The sequence below is a fragment of the Macaca fascicularis genome, chromosome 1, assembly GCF_037993035.2.
Source record: "Macaca fascicularis isolate 582-1 chromosome 1, T2T-MFA8v1.1".
NCBI lineage: Eukaryota > Metazoa > Chordata > Mammalia > Primates > Cercopithecidae > Macaca > Macaca fascicularis.
Window position 1 is genome coordinate 18,294,422 of NC_088375.1, and position 15,497 is coordinate 18,309,918.

The following is a 15,497-nucleotide window of genomic DNA, read 5'->3' on the forward strand; positions in this document are numbered from 1 at the left end:
TAGGAGAGACGGGGGAAAGGCATCCTTTTAAAGAAAATTCCTTTACCAAGTTTGTTTCCCAGCGACCAAAGGGCCTTTCACTGGAGCCTGTGGGGAAGCTGCTCCATCTGGTGGTAAACAAGGACTTTCATTAAGGATGGCGGCAGGACTCGGGCCGGCTAAAGGGGAACTTCTCTGAATGGATGGAGGTCTCCAGTCCTGTAGCAAGCCAGTGTCACCTAAGCCAGTCAGCCGGCCAGCAGCTCCTGGATCCAAAGCAACTCCCCTATCTTAACCTTCTGCGGGGTACAGGGCCCTTGAAATCCATGGGCCTCAGAAAAAAAGCACATATACCTAAAGTTTTGCATGAATCTGAAAGTTGTTAGTCTCGCCCTTGTAGGAAGGGGCCGTGGGTGCTGTCACAGGACAGGAGGAGTCCAGCGGCACAGGAGAGCGTGCCAGCACTGAGCCGGAGGCTGGGTCTACCACATGGTGTCACCTGAGCAAGTCACTGCTGTCTCTGGGCCTCAGCCTCCTCACCTTCAGAAGATGAGGTTAGGCCAATTAGCCCTGGCTTCACTTGAGGATCTCACAGGCAGCTTTAACAATACAACCCAAAGCGGGGGCTGGGGGGGGGGGACCGTCACTGAACACAGGAAATGGAAGAGAACCAACAACCAAACATGGTGACTGAGTCTTATGTGGATCCTGAGTCAACCAAGCAACTGTAAAAAGGTGGCCTGGGAGATTTGGGCATGGACTGGGCACTAGAGAACATTGAGGGTTTGCTGAGAATTTTGTTAGGCATGGAAATGGCATGATGATGATGCTAAAAACAAGTCTGGGCCGGGCGCAGTGGCTCAAGCCTGTAATCCCAGCACTTTGGGAGGCCGAGACGGGCGGATCATGAGGTCAGGAGATCGAGACCATCCTGGCTAATACGGTGAAACCCCGTCTCTACTAAAAAATACAAAAAACTAGCCGGGTGAAGTGGCGGGCGCCTGTAGTCCCAGCTACTCGGGAGGCTGAGGCAGGAGAATGGCGTGAACCCGAGAGGAGGAGCTTGCAGTGAGCTGAGATCCGGCCACTGCACTCCAGCCTGGGTGACAGAGCAAGACTCCGTCTCAAAAAAAAAAAAAAAAAAAAAAAACAAGTCTGTCAGCTTGAGATAGTCAGATGAATGGACAGAGTTTCTGAGATCTGCTATTAAATTATTTAGGGGAAAAAAGTGTGTGTTGCGGGAGCACAAGGAAAAAGTCAGCAAGATGATAATTTTTGAGGTTGGGTGTAAAGGTCTGGAAACACCTGGCGAATTTGTATAACTCCCAATGCTGTGTGCCACCCCTGAGATTCTAATAGAATTGGTCAATTGTGCAGCCTGGTCATCAACATTTCTTTAGGCACCCCTGGAGATTGTAATGTATAGCAAAGTTTGAGAAGTGCTGGTGTGAGGTGCATGGGAACCTATTATGATTCTTTATATCTAAGTGGAGGGTTGACATTTTTACAATAAAAAGTTAAAATAATACTGGAGTAAAGCTCCGTCCTTGGTAATTGTAAAAGTCCTCCAGGCGAATCTAATGTGAGGATCCCAGGGTGGAAGGTGTTAAGCCTATAATATTCCTCTATTATAAGAACAAGCTGAGGCACTCCCACCCCTCTTGCTGGGAAGGATTAAGCCTGGGTGGTTTAGAAAGGGAAAGAGCAATTGAGAGAAGAGAAACTAGCAAATCTCATTATTTCTAGGGTCAGCTCTGACCACCCTGTAAGTCTAATGAGTGATTCTCTTTCAGGTGGGGTCTTTCTAGGACGCACCTCTCACTAGCTACCAGTAACCCCTAGGGAAAGCCCAGTCTCCTGGCTTGATATACTAGCCCCTTTGGGGCCTGCTGATCTCTCTGTGGTTTTCTCTCATCATCTCTTAATCAACACATATGATTGTCCATAAATTATGGCTCTCCTGGAGCTTAGAGTCTAGAGGGGCTGTGCTTCAAGCAAGTAATTAGTGTTCTATTACCAAAGAAGCAGAGGGAGCTGTCATGCTGATAACCGAGGGTCACAGCCCTCACCTTTTAATTTTAATTTTATTTATTTATTTATTTATTTATTTATTTATTTATTTATTTTGAGATGGAGTCTCACACTGTCGCCCAGGCTGGAGTGCAGTGGCACAATCTCAGCTCACTACAACCTCCGCCTCCCAGGTTCAAGGCGTTCTCCTGTCTCAGCCTCCTGAGTGGCTGGGATTACAGGTGCATACCACCATGCTCGGCTAATTTTTTGTATTTTTAGTAGAGGCAGAATTTCACTATGAGCTGGTCTTGAGCTCCTGACCTCATGATCCATCTGCCTCAGCCTCCCAAAGTGCTGGGATTACAGGCGTGAGCCACCGTGCCCAGCCCCTTGCCTTTTTTTTTTTTTTTCAATCAAGTATTCGTACCTCGAAGTGGCCTATGGAACATAGATTAGAAAATACCAAGCAGGATCAGCTGCATAATTTGCGAGGCCCAGGGCAAAATGGAAACGCGGGGCCTCCCGCTCCTATGTTATTAAGACTTTCAAGATGAAAACGCTAGAGCATTAAACTAAGCATGAGGCACCCTTGGGGGCATGGGTCCCTTGGCACCTGCACAGAGGGCATGTCCTCGTAGTCACCCCGGTGCTGAGTTACAGGCCCTGGACATGCTTCATTCAGCCCCACCTTCAAAGCCACCTGTGAGGGGCAGGATGGCTATGACAATAAACTGCAAACACTGAAGCTCACGGGCACATAGTCTCTCTCTATTTGTGGTGTAATAAATCTTGTTTAAGGTAACTGGGTTAATGTCTAGGGCTTACAGGGTGGGGAGGTGGGGAGGAGGAGGGACAGAGACTCTCCTGTTTCTATATGTTATGATGGGATTTAACCTGAAATTGAACCTTTCCTCAAACACAAGGCACAAACCTGCCCCACCCCATCATCCTCCCAGAGGCACTATGAATGTATAAAGAAAGGCGATGCCAAGAAACACGCTGCAGGGGAGGCTGGCACATTCTGCTCTTTAGCTAACGGCAGAGGCCCACAGGTCCGCACACATCAGACCATGGCTCTCTGTGGTCTGTCTTTGCCATTACTTTCACCAGGCTGTTTCCCACGCGCTCACGGAGGGTGACTGAAGTTGCCACCCCGAGTGCACCCTCAGCCTCACTGGACACTTACGGCTCGCATTCTCCAGCCGGACCAGGCAGTTGAGGAAGTCATCGAAGTCCATCTGGAGCTCCTCATCCGCATACCTGAGCACGATCAGCTGTAGGAGGTGGCTGCTCAGCTGAAAGCCTGTGGAGATGAAGGAGGAGACCCAGGACCCGCCGTATCCGAGCCCCGAGATGAGTCTGCACCTTTGAGGGAGCTCCCAGGCAGCCGAGGGGAGGCCTCAGAAGGGGGACCCACTGTTTCACTCCTCAAAGCTGGGGTCCCCACACCCAGTGGGACTGCTGTCCTTGGTGTGAATGCCGTGTGAAAGCGTGAATCTGCAGTGCAGGGGCGAGTGTGCGGGGGACTCTCAGGCATGCTTTCTGTGTTTAATGGCTTCCGAGTTTAGTGAGTTCACGATCTTAGTTTTGACACCCATGTCACCCATAGGGTCTCGCTGACTTTACAGGAAGCTTCGTTTGGGGGAACTTAACACTGGTGGTGTCTGAGCCCCACACTCATTCCTACACCGGCCTCCCCTCGTGTTCTGTGTCTCAGGTCACTTCCAGCTGTGGCTCTAGAACGTTTCTCAGAGGGGATGCTGCTGCCCACGGTGAATGACACTGTGTGAGGGGCCCATTCCTACACACCCACGATGGGGGAAGAACGCCAGGCCAGGAGGCCTGGATCTGAGCCCTGGCACTGCTCCAGCCATGGCATACGGGTTCAGTTCTCTGGGCTTTGGTTTCCTCATTGTCAAGTGAGGGGTTTAGACAAAGTGAAGTTCTTTCTAGATCCAATATTTAGTGCTTCTATTTTTTTTTTTTTTTTGAGATGGAATTTTGCTTTTGTTTCCCAGGCTGGAGCGCAGTGGCGTGATCTCGGCTCACTGCAACTTCCGCCTTCCAATTTCAAGCGATTCTCCTGCCTCAGTCTCCTGAGTAGCTGGGACTACAGGCGCCCGCTACCATACCTGGCTAATTTTTGTATTTTTAGCAAAGACAGGATTTCACCATGTTGGACAGGCTGGTCTCAAACTCCTGACCTCGTGATCCACCCGCCTCGGCCTCCCAAAGTGCTAGGATTACAGGCGTGAGCCACCACACCTGGCCAGTGCTTTGATTTCTCATCATTGCCCTTAGAGGTGATTTCTTTCCCCCTTTCATTTTGGTCTACATGTTCGCTTTCTAGGAGGTGTTCACAGGATTGTTCAGAAATCCACCCGGGGTCTTTCTGCTTCTTTGTAATTCCAGCGGAGGAGCAGGCGGGTCAGGCGCGGAGCGCAGAGTCTCTGGAGCCTGCACGGCAGTGCTGGCAGCCGGCCTTGGCCAGAATCCTGGTGTTTGGGGCTAGAGCAGGGGGATGAGAGGCGATCCCCCCTACGCTACGTCAGGGTAGGAAAGACACAGCCATGCCCCTCCTCTCTGAGCGCTCCCTTTGTCCCCTGCTCAGTTCCTTCTCCTACCCTGGAAACAGAGTCACCACCCCCTAAGAAAATCAGGGCGCCCTTCTCAGCCTGGCACTTTGCTCATTTGTAAATCATCTGATTTTCTTCTCCCTGACATAGGACCTGAGATGGTCCTGGCCGTGTATACTTCATCCTTTTATCAGGCCTGAGCCTGGACATGTTTCCAGATTTTGCTTTCCCTGGGAGGGAACCCACTTTAAAAGGTTCAGGAGGCCCCTGTCTGTGAGGTGTGCTTGGTGAGCAGCACAGGCGGCCCGGCGGGCGGGAGGTCTGCAGAGCACCCATGGAAACTACGGTTGTGTGTGCAGGACATGGGACCACACAGAGGCCGACGGCCATCCAACCCCAGACAAGGGTGGGAAACGCCACCTGGAGCCCAGCCTTCGGGAAGGGGAGCAGGGTGTAAACTATGATGCAGTCATCGGTTTGGATTCAGAGTCTGCTGCTGATAAAGCCCGGGGCCGGGCCACAGGTGGCAGAGGGGCGTGCCGCCCACAAACCATGCGCGCTGCATGCTCTGTCTCATCCACAATAACAACCATCTGAGAGCAGAAATGAGACATTTGGAATCACTGCAGCTTGCCACCAAACAGCTATGTGTTAAGTACTGGGCCAGAAAACACGGTCAGAGGCTATGAGGCCTCCAGAGGGCAGGCCAAGTTCAGTTTTAGCAGACACATTTAAAAAGTTTCTACCAGTGTTCACAGCAGTTTAAAATGAGGGCCCTGGTGTCAGCAAGTGAATCTTGGGTCTGAACCCTGGTGCTGCCACTCCAAGGGCCATGACCTTAAGAAGCACCAACTGGGCTCAGAGGCCCACCTCCTGGGCAGCAGAGAGAAGACCTGCCATCTGCTCAGGTTGCCCATGGGCAGTACCTGGCATGCAGTCAGCCACCTGCATTCCAGTCTTTTCTTTACCTGCAGCTTTCAGTGCAGTCCGCAGTTCATAGGTAGACATGGTGCCGGACTTGTCAGCATCAAACCGAAGGAAAAGGTTCTAAAGGGTGGAGAGCAGAGGCATTGAGGAGGAGCGCACCTGAAAGGCATTGCCGATGGCAGCAAGTGGGTGACAGCCAGCCCAGGGGAGCTACCCTCCAGGGGCTGCAGAGGCCACGGTTGGACTGGGCCTTCCAAAAGAAGTGGGTCTCCCTTTTGTCTTCCTTTTCATCTTGGGTGGAAGCACGGTGGTACTCCCATAAGCATCGGAATAGCATGATGCTGTTTTCCCTTCTCCCCTGTCTGAATACAACTCCTCTGGCCTGCAGTCTGCTGCACCTTTTTAAATCCCCTCCGCCCTAGGCGCACAGGTTCCCCTAGAGGCCAAGCCCTGCTCCAGGTTACATACAATCCACTGCTTCAGCTTGTCCCAGAAGACTTTGAATTCATCAAACTCCAGCTTCCCATTCCCGCTGGTCTGTGCCGTGTGGGTTAAGGGAGACGTGAGCAGCGTTTCAGCCTGAGGCTCCTCGTGGGACCTCAGCTCTAGGACTGCAGACGGGGAGGGCTGATGGGCTGGCCTGGGTGACACAGGTTTGGGGCCCTGGGGAAGTGGTTTTAATGGTTAAACCACAAATCTCTGAAGAGGGGAAACGGCAGAGGTGGGATGGGGGTGCTCTCAGAAAGTTCACAAAAACAGAATTCCGTTCCCTTAGACGGGATCCCAAAGTGGCAAGAAGACCCCCAAGTTCCTTCAAAAGCTTCCCACCCCTGCCCCTGGGCAGGCTTGTGCATCTTGATTCTGATCCAATTTCAGCTTCGGGGTCCCCCAGCTTTGGGTTATTTTCTGCGAAGAAGACTATTCTACTGGCTAAGGATGTCATGTTCTTGGAGAGTCTGAACTATTAAAGATTACTCTACTGTGCTTAAAGCCCGGATCCATGTCTATTTCTGTTCAAATATTTGGAAGGATACATCCATCAGGGAAATGATGTTTTTACAGGAGATCAGGCTTAGCTTCTTGAATTTGATGTCCTTTTCTGAAATTGCACATGAAAGCTGAATTTGGTTGACTCCAATAAGATAAGCCTATGTACCCATCTGCTGAAAGCCCAACAATGTGGCTAAAGCCGGGGCTGCTGGAGGCTGTGATGTGGCTACTGTCTTATGATGCTGGTGGGAGTAGAAGTTAACATGACCTTTCAGAAGGAAAATTGGCAAAATGTGAAAAAAGCAATAAAAGTGGGAATACGCCTTCATCCATTTATTCTAGTTCTAAGAATCTCGAGCAAAGAATTACATATGAAGATTTTTGTCATCACATTATTTATAGTGGCAAAAATTTGGAAGTGAAATAATGACCAATAGAAAGGCACGGTCAATACTTTAGGCTATGTCTATGTAATGGAGTATTATATGACCCTGAGGAATCATATTTTTGCAGCCTATTTAATGGCAGGATTTAAATTTGTTGGAGAAATTTGTACTCCCATACTACTGCTGGTGAAAATGTGAAATAGTCACTTTAGAAAAACAGTTGGATAGTTTTTAAAAACATTAAACACAGAATTAAACAATCCTCTTAACTAAACATATAGTTAAGAGGATGGTTACGCCACCATGTAACCATAGACTGTGGCATGGTGATGGAACCATCCTCATAACTATATACCCAAGAGAAGTGAAAACACATGCCCACCCAAAAAACTTGTACAGGAATGTTTACAGTTGCATTATTCATAATGACCAAAAACTGGCAACAACCCACATGGCCACCAATAGATGAATGAATAAACAGAACAGGGCCCATCCATACGATGCGATGTTATTTGGCTATAAGAAGGAATGAGGCATTGATACATGGATGGACTTCGAAAACATCATGCCATGTGAAAAAAGTCAGTCAGAAAGGACCACATATCGTATGATTCATTTTTTTTCTCCCTGAGACGGAGTATTGCTCTGTTGCCCAGCCTGGAGCGCAATGGCGCGATCTTGGCTCACTGCAACCTCCACCTCCCAGGTTTAAGCAATTCTCCTGCCACAGCCTCCCAAGTAGCTGGGATTATAGGTGCCTGCCACCATGCCTGGCTATTTTCTTTTTTGTATTATTAGTAGAGACGGGGTTTCATCATGTTCACCAGGCTGGTCTTGAACTCCTGGCCTCAGGTGATCCGCCTGTCTCGGCCTCCCAAAGTGCTGGGATTACAGGTGTGAGCCACTGCTCTCAGCCTATGATTCCTTTTATATGAAATATTCAGAATATGTAAATCGAATCTATAGAGAAAGAAAGTAGATGAGTGGTTGCCTGGGGCTGGGGGAAATGGGTACAGGGCTAACACTGTTAACAGGTAAAGGGTTTCTTGTTGGAGTGATGAAACGTTCTAACATTGTATGTCTACACATGTGACACATATGTACATACATGCAGATACACGTATGTTAAGAGTGGTTATTTATGGTGGCGAGATCATTTGTGATTATCTTTGTCATTAGGCTTTTCTGCATTTTTAAGAATTTTCTACTATAAACCTGCATCATTTCTGGAATCAGGAAACAATGAAAGCTATTTTAAAAGTTGGCTGGGAGGAGCAGGGAGCCTGGGGGGTTGGGGGGGACCCAGGCAGTGTGGTTGCTGGTCCCTCCATAGGCGCCCTGGGACCCTGATGTGGGCAGCACTTACTCTTTCGCAGCACAGCATTTAAAACATACTCAAGTTCCTCTGCGGTCACCTCCATGTCCTGTTGAAGTGGAGACAATTGCTTTTTATAGCCCTCAGCACCTTCTTTTTTAGGTTTTTTTTTGTTTTAAATCAGTTCTGAGCTTGATTTGGCTCAAGTGACAGGCCAGCCTTCAGGACCCTGCTCTGGGCAGATGTACCTATCTCCTGTGTGGCTGCAACTACATGTCTCATATGTCACATGTTTTAGGGACATGCCAGCCCAACTAGGAGAGAGCCTAACTTGAGAGATGTCTCAATCCAGGAAAGCACCTGGAAAGCTGGGCAGGGCAAGGCAGTGGTTTCCCAACTTCCCTGAGGGTCAGAACCGCTCCTAGAATTGTCGTAAGCTCCTCAGATGGTTCCTATGTTGGAGGTAGTTTGGGAAGGCCAGATTGAGTCTTCCTCTGCACCGTAGAACCACCTGGAGAGCTTTAAAACAGTCCCACATCTGGGGCTTACCCCAGGGACTCTTGAAATCAGAGGACCTGGGAATATGGTCCTATTTTTAAGACCTAGGGGTTGATTTAGAATTAAGAATAAGGGTGAATGATTTAGAATTAAGAATAAAGGTGAATTTCAGAATCATGGATCTAAGGTGCTCCAGGAAATCTCGGCAGCCCCCATCCCGGAAGCTGGTTAGAAATGGAGAGTCTCAGGTTTTTTTTTTTTTGATACAGGGTCTTGCTCAGTCCTCCAGATTGCAGTACAGTGCTGTGACCACAGCTGACTGCAGTCTCAATTTCCCATGCTCAAGCAATCCTCCTACCTCAGCCTCCCAAGTAGCTGGGACTATAGGCAGGCACCACCATGCTGGGCTCATTATTTTTGCAGAAACGGGCTCTCCCTATGTTGCCCAGGCTGCTCTTGACCTATTGATGAGGAATCTGTGTTTTTTTCCCAGGATGCCCAGGTCACTTTATACACATGCATGTTTGAGTAGCACTGACACAGACCTCATTTTGGTCAGGGTTTTGCACTAGCCATGTGGAATGCTGTGGGGTGTTTCTAACACATGTTCGCCCTGAAGTCTCTGGGCCTGGGGAATGGGGGTTTGGGATGTTTGGTGTTGATGAGAAAGCACTGCACCAGCCAGGCCTCCACTGAGAGAGGAGGAAAGAGAAATGGAGCCACATGCCCAAGTTATCCAACTACTTGGAAGAAAAGCAGGACATGAGTCGAGGAGGGCTGAACTCTAGAGGTACTTTTCTGGTTGTTAATCAAGGTCGACTGAAACTCCTGCAGCATTCCCCGCTTCCCTCGCAAACCCTGGATCTCCATCTCACAACTCCTGTCCCTCCCGCATTCACTCCTCTGAGCCTGTCATGCGGGGTCTGACCCAGCATGCTCCAGATAGCGCCTGGAGCAGGGAGGTCACCACTGCCTTCCCCCCTCACCACGCTCCGTCCCGCCCAGGGCTGCGCTCAGCCAGCTTCCTGCTGTACTTTAAGCAGTCACATGAGCCACCCCTTTTCTCCATCCCATCCTGTTGTCCCCTAATCTCCCTGCCTTGCCTATTTATTGCAGTGCCTAATATACTACCATTAGACAGCACCTAGGTTTAGATATCACCATTCCAGGTGACCCCTTTCATAATTCAGGAACCCCAGTTGAGTGAAACACAGGAAGCTAATAGAGTCATTAGCATTTTGACATGAATTAGTTCATCTGCTCATTTTATTTATGGCTCCAAGGGAGCACCTGTGGGGCAGTTTCTAGAAAGACTTCCCTCCCCCATGACTAGCAGGTGGAGGAAGAGCCTGGATCTGTGTGAGGCTCCATCCAGGGTCCCCAAAAAAGAAGCTGAACAGTGGAAAGGACTGGGATAGGGTGGGGGACAGGAAGTTGCAATTGAATAGGAACCTCCTTGAACATGATCCCCTTTACTACAGCAGAGTATTCTAATGGCAGTGATTTTCAGGCAGAGTTCAAAGGAGCCACCTCTTCAAGTCTTGCTCTAGCCTCCCAAAGAAAGCACCTGGGGCCCGGTGTGGTAGCTCATGCCTGTAATCCCAGCACTTTGAGAGGCTGAGGCCAGAGGATTGCTTGAGGCTAGGAGTTTGAGACCAGCCTGAGTGACATAGTGAGACTCTTTATCTTTTTTTTTTTAATCAGCCAAGCATGATGGCATGTGCCTATAATCCTGGCTACTCAGGAAGCTGAGGCGATAGGATCTCTTGAGCCCATGAGTTTGAGGCTGCAGTGATTTAGGCTTATACCACTGCACTCCAGCCAGGACAACAGAGTGATACCCTGTCTAAAACAAAACAGAACTAAAAAACAAAGTGTCTGGGTCCATTCTGAGCTCCTTTGGGCTCACTAGCCCCATCCACAGCCGCAGACTGTGTAAGTAAAAGATGCAGTAAACAGGGTGGTCTTCGGGCCCTCCGTGATCAGTGCTGGTGTTTGCAATGAGCTCCATCATGCCTCGGGACGATGTTGCTGACCAACCCCACAACTGCAACCCTTTGCTGGAAAGCCAGGCCCAGGCCCTCAGCCTAGTGGGGAGATGGAAGCGGGGCGTGTCCTACCTCACCAGCGACTTGTTCAAACAGAGCTCGAAACCGCAGCTCCTCCTCTGTCTCCTGGTCAGGCGGAGTTGGCTTTGGGGGCTAAAAAATAGCCGAAGAAACTTGCACAAAATGATCCACAAAAAGGAAACATGACAAAAATAGCAGGAAAGAAGCCAGGAGCCTCTGTGCCCAGCCCCATGTCACCCTCCTGATGCGGTGTGCACAAGCTGTGTCCTGTAGCGTGAGGAACATTTTCTCATGAAGGCTCTTTAGAAGGTGAGACTAGAAGGACTCTATTAGCTGGACCTGTGGTGCCCTTTTGCCTTACAGACGAGGAGGCCAAAGAACCCTGACCCCTGCCTAAGTGAGGTCCTGGCCACTGGATTTTCATGCTTCCTGCACTTCCTCTAGCTTACCTCTTACCACCCTGGACTGCAATGACTCACTTCATCATCTGTTTTGATAGCTGGTAAAATCACTGAAGGCAAGAGTCTGTTTCTAGCACTGAGCTCTGGGCTTGGTATATAGAAAGAGCTCAGTAAATGTTTTGGGTGGTTTTTGGTGTCTTTGGTTTTTTAGCACCATTAATAAGCTGTGCCCCAGCACGGAGAAGCAAATTCCCTCCTAAAAGCAGATCTCTGCTGCCCCTGGATGTGTCAGACTGTTTCCAGCTATAGCATCTCAGCGCCTCTGGAGAGTCCTCCAGCCCTTGGATGAGGGTAAAACCACCCCCACGGCTCCCCTTCCACACACACATAATGTAGGGGAGATGTAATGTGTTCCCCTGAGTCCACAGTAAAAAACATCTCCCTGCCTCTCTGGTTTTCTTTTCACTGATGAGTTTTCTTAAAATACAATTAAAAGATAATCTACCCCCTTCAGAAGTGGCAGCTTCCTCTCAGGTGCAGTTGGTAGTGTGAAAGTTATTCAATCAAAATGAAGTCACTAATGTTAAGAAAACCCTGACAAGTAGAGCTTGGGAAGGCCAGAAGGTCCTCATGCTTATTTGCCTGATAACAAAAGTATCACAAAAGGCTGCAAAAACCACAACCTTTCACAGAGCCCTTGCAACCATACGCAGAAATACTTCTACCTCTACGTAGCAACTGCCTGTCCAACATCAGCCTGGCCTCACCTTTGTTATTGATCTTTGTAGCCAAGGATAATTATTTCAAAACAATTACGTAATCCTTCTCATTTTTTTCTTTAAAAACCTTTGTCCTCTTTTACCTCCCCAAATATGTGCATAGTTTACTGTGGCATGTATATTCCCATGGCAGTGCTTTATCCCCAAATAAATAGCTTTTCTTTTAGAGAGTGTCTCTGTGTTTGTTATTTCAGTTGACAGTAGCACAGAGGAAGATGATATCGAACAGAACTTTATACCAAGCACCCACCTCACTTCCATGCCAGGTCCTTGTGTACTAGAGGAGCACAGACTAGAAGACACACATCTTGGTCTCCAGGAGGTTAGAATCATAGACGCTTACTTGATCGCATATAACCACTCCCTGAATCACAGAGTTTTACATGACTCTGTGATTAGAAGGAAGGTTTCCAGAACCATCACCTGAATCCTATACTCCATAGCAACATCAGAAGACTCACCTCAGGAAGGTCAATGTCTACATTTCCATCCATATCCCTGTATGGGCAGAAAAACACACAGCCTCAATTGTGGATTAACTTCTCATTGGGATCTGCAGAGCTGAAGAGTCCAGAGCTGTTGGAAGGTTCTGTCCCATTGAATCCCTTATTGTTCAGTGCTGTTTACATTTCACAGAGTTTGCAGACCCCACACATTGACACCCCCACCCTTAGTCATTCAGCCCTTGCTCAGAATGCAAATAAGAGGGACAGCCATTGTGTTAGGCAATTCTTGCATGGCTATAAAGAAATAGCAGAGAGTAGGTAATTTACAAAGAAAAGAGATTTGATTGGCTCACGGTTCTGCAGGCTTTACATGAAGCACAGTGCTGGCATCTGCTCTGCTTCTCAGGAGGTCTCAGGAAACTTACAATTATCACAGAAGGTGAAGGGGTGGGGGAGTTGCCACACACCCTTAAACAACCAGATCTCATGCAAACTCACTATTGTGAAGACAGCACCAAGCCAGGAGAGATCTGCCCCCATGACCCAAACACCTCCCATCAAGCCCCACCTCCAACACTGGGGATTACAATTCAACATCAGATTTGGTGGGGACACATATTCAAACTGTATCATTCTGCCGTGGCCCCTCAAATCTCATGTCCTTCTCACACTGCAAAATATAATCACGCCTTCCCAATAATCCCCCAAAGTCTTAAGTCATTCCAGCATTAACTCAAAAGTCCAAAGTCCAAAGTCTCACCTGAGGTAAGGCAAGTCCCATTGCCTATGAGCCTGTCAAATCAAAATCAAGTTCCAAGATATGCAAATTCCATTTTATACTTCCAAAATACAATGGGAGTATAAGCATTGGGTAAACATTCCCCTTCCAAAAGGCCAAAAGAAAGGGGCTACAGGCCCCATGCAAGTTTGAAATCCCACAGGGCAGTCATTAAATCTTAAAGCTCCAAAATGATCTCCTTTGACTCCATGTCCCACGTCCAGGGAACACTGGTACAAAGGGTGGGATCCCAAGGCCTTGGGGAGCTCTGTCCCCGTGACTTTGGCTGCTGTCATGGGTTGTTGAGTGCCTGTAGCTTTTCCAGGCTCAAGGTGCAAGCTGCCAGTGGATCCACCATTCTTGGGTCTGGAGGATGATGGCCGCCTTCCCAGAGTTCTGCTAAGCAGTACCCCAGTGGGGACTCTGTGCGAGGCCTCAAATCTCACATTTCCCCATCTGCATTGCCCTAGTAGAAGTTCTCTGTGAGGGTTCTGTCCCTGCAGCAGGCTTTTGCCTGGGCATCCAGGCTTTTCCATACATCCTCTGAAATCTAGGTGGAGGCTGCTAAGCCTCGTTCAGTCTTGTACTTTGTGTGCCTGCAGGCTTAACACCATATGGAAGCTGCCAAGGCTTATGGCTTGCACCCTTGCACCTTCTGAAGCAGTAGCCCAAACTGTATCTGGTGCCTTTGAGCAGAGACTAGAGCTGGAGCAGCTAGGATGCAGGTAATAGTGTCCTGAAGCTGCATAGGGCAGTGCGGCCCTAGGCCTGGCCCATGAAGCCATTTTTTTCCTTGGCCTGCGATGGGAGGGACTGCTGCTGCAAAGTTCTCTAAAATGCCTTTGAGGCCTTTTCCCCGTTGTCTTGGTTACAGCACTTGGCTCTGCTTTTTCTTTCTCTGCTATATAGTCAGGCTGCAAATTTTCCAAACTTTTATGCTCCACTTCTCTTTTAAATATATATATATTCCAACTTTAAGTCATATCTTTGCTCCCACATCTGAGTATAGGTTGTTAGAAGCAGCCAGGTCACATCCTGAATGCTTTGCTGCTTTGAAATTTCTTCTTCCAGATACCCTAAATCATCACTATGAAGTTCAAACTTCCACAGATCCCTAGGGCATGGACACAATTCAGCCAAGATGTTTACTAAGGCATAACACACATAACCTTTGCTTCAGTTCCCAATAAGTTCCTCATTTCCATCTGAGACCTCGGCAGCCTGAACTTCACTGTTCATATCACTATCAACGGTTTGGCCATAACAATTTAACCAGCCTCTAAGAAGTTCCAAACTTTTCCTCGTCTTCCTGTCTTCTTTTGAGGCCTTCAAACTCTTCCAACCTCTGCCTGTTATCTAGTTCCAAAGTCACTTTCACATTTTCAGTTATCTTTTTAACAATGCCCCACTCCTCTGTACCAATTTTCTGTATTAGGCTGTTCTTGTACTGCTATAAAGAAATACTTAAGACTGAGTAATTTACAAAGAAAAGAGGTTCAATTGGCTCACAATTCTGCAGGCTTTACAAGGAAGCATGGTATATTCCCTAGAAGTTAACTTGACTCCTTGATTTCTAGGGAGGCCTAGGAAGCTTACAATCATGGCAGAAGGGGGAAGAGTCATGTCACATGGCAAAAGCAGGAGCAGGGGTGGGGCAGGTACCACATACTATCAACCACATCTCACAAGCATTCACTCAGTATCACGAGGATAGCACCAAGTCATGAGGGATCTGTACCCATGACTCAAACATCTCCCACCAGGCACCACTGCCAACACTGGGGATTACAATTCAACTTCAGATTTGATGGGGACACATATTCAAACTATATCAGCCATCACTAAGAACTTGTGAATTCTGGGTTTATGGAACTAAAAGAAGTTAAGCCAGTAGTCACTCCCCATTTCTTTGATGAACTTTAACAAAGGCAACGGATAAAGTGTTTTGTAGAATAGTGGCACCTCCAATGACCCATAAACAGTGCAGTTGCATTACACATTCACTCTCCATGAACTCTGCATCTTCAAGGAGGATGCATATCTGTCAGAGACCATTCAGCCTATTGAGTGATAGGCATTGGGGAGGGGGTGCATTTTCAAAGATTATAAAGTTGAATCAGAACCAAAAAGACCACATTTTTTTTGTTTTGTTTTGTTTTTGAGACGGAGTCTCACTCTGTGGCCCAGGTAGGAGTAAAATGGCACTATCTCGGCTCACTGCAACCTCTGCCTCCTGGGTTTTAAGTGATTCTCTTGCCTCAGCCTCCCAAGTAGCTGGGATTACAGGCATGTGCCACCATGCCCAGCTAATTTTGCATTTTTAGTAGATATAGTGTTTCT

At 48.2% G+C, this 15,497-nt stretch overlaps 1 protein-coding gene across 6 annotated transcripts in view; it reads right to left on the minus strand.

Moving 5' to 3' along the window:
* Nucleotides 1-15,497, minus strand: part of CAPN9 (calpain 9) — a 54,818-nt gene that overhangs the window by 4,597 nt on the left and 34,724 nt on the right. For 3 of the 6 annotated variants that reach the window (XM_005539799.4, XM_015442698.4, XM_073998499.1), the window contains 7 exons: nucleotides 12,395-12,431; nucleotides 10,805-10,885; nucleotides 8,238-8,295; nucleotides 6,530-6,594; nucleotides 5,964-6,032; nucleotides 5,537-5,615; nucleotides 3,179-3,295 (listed from right to left, as the gene is read on the minus strand). In XM_005539799.4, coding sequence (XP_005539856.3) covers nucleotides 3,179-3,295; nucleotides 5,537-5,615; nucleotides 5,964-6,032; nucleotides 6,530-6,594; nucleotides 8,238-8,295; nucleotides 10,805-10,885; nucleotides 12,395-12,431 — 506 coding nt within the window. Of the gene's footprint in view, nucleotides 1-5; nucleotides 5,616-5,917; nucleotides 6,033-6,529; nucleotides 6,595-8,237; nucleotides 8,296-10,804; nucleotides 10,886-12,394; nucleotides 12,432-15,497 lie in introns of those variants that run through there. The other 3 variants (XR_012416258.1, XR_012416277.1, XM_073998482.1) reach the window with 2 other exon arrangements.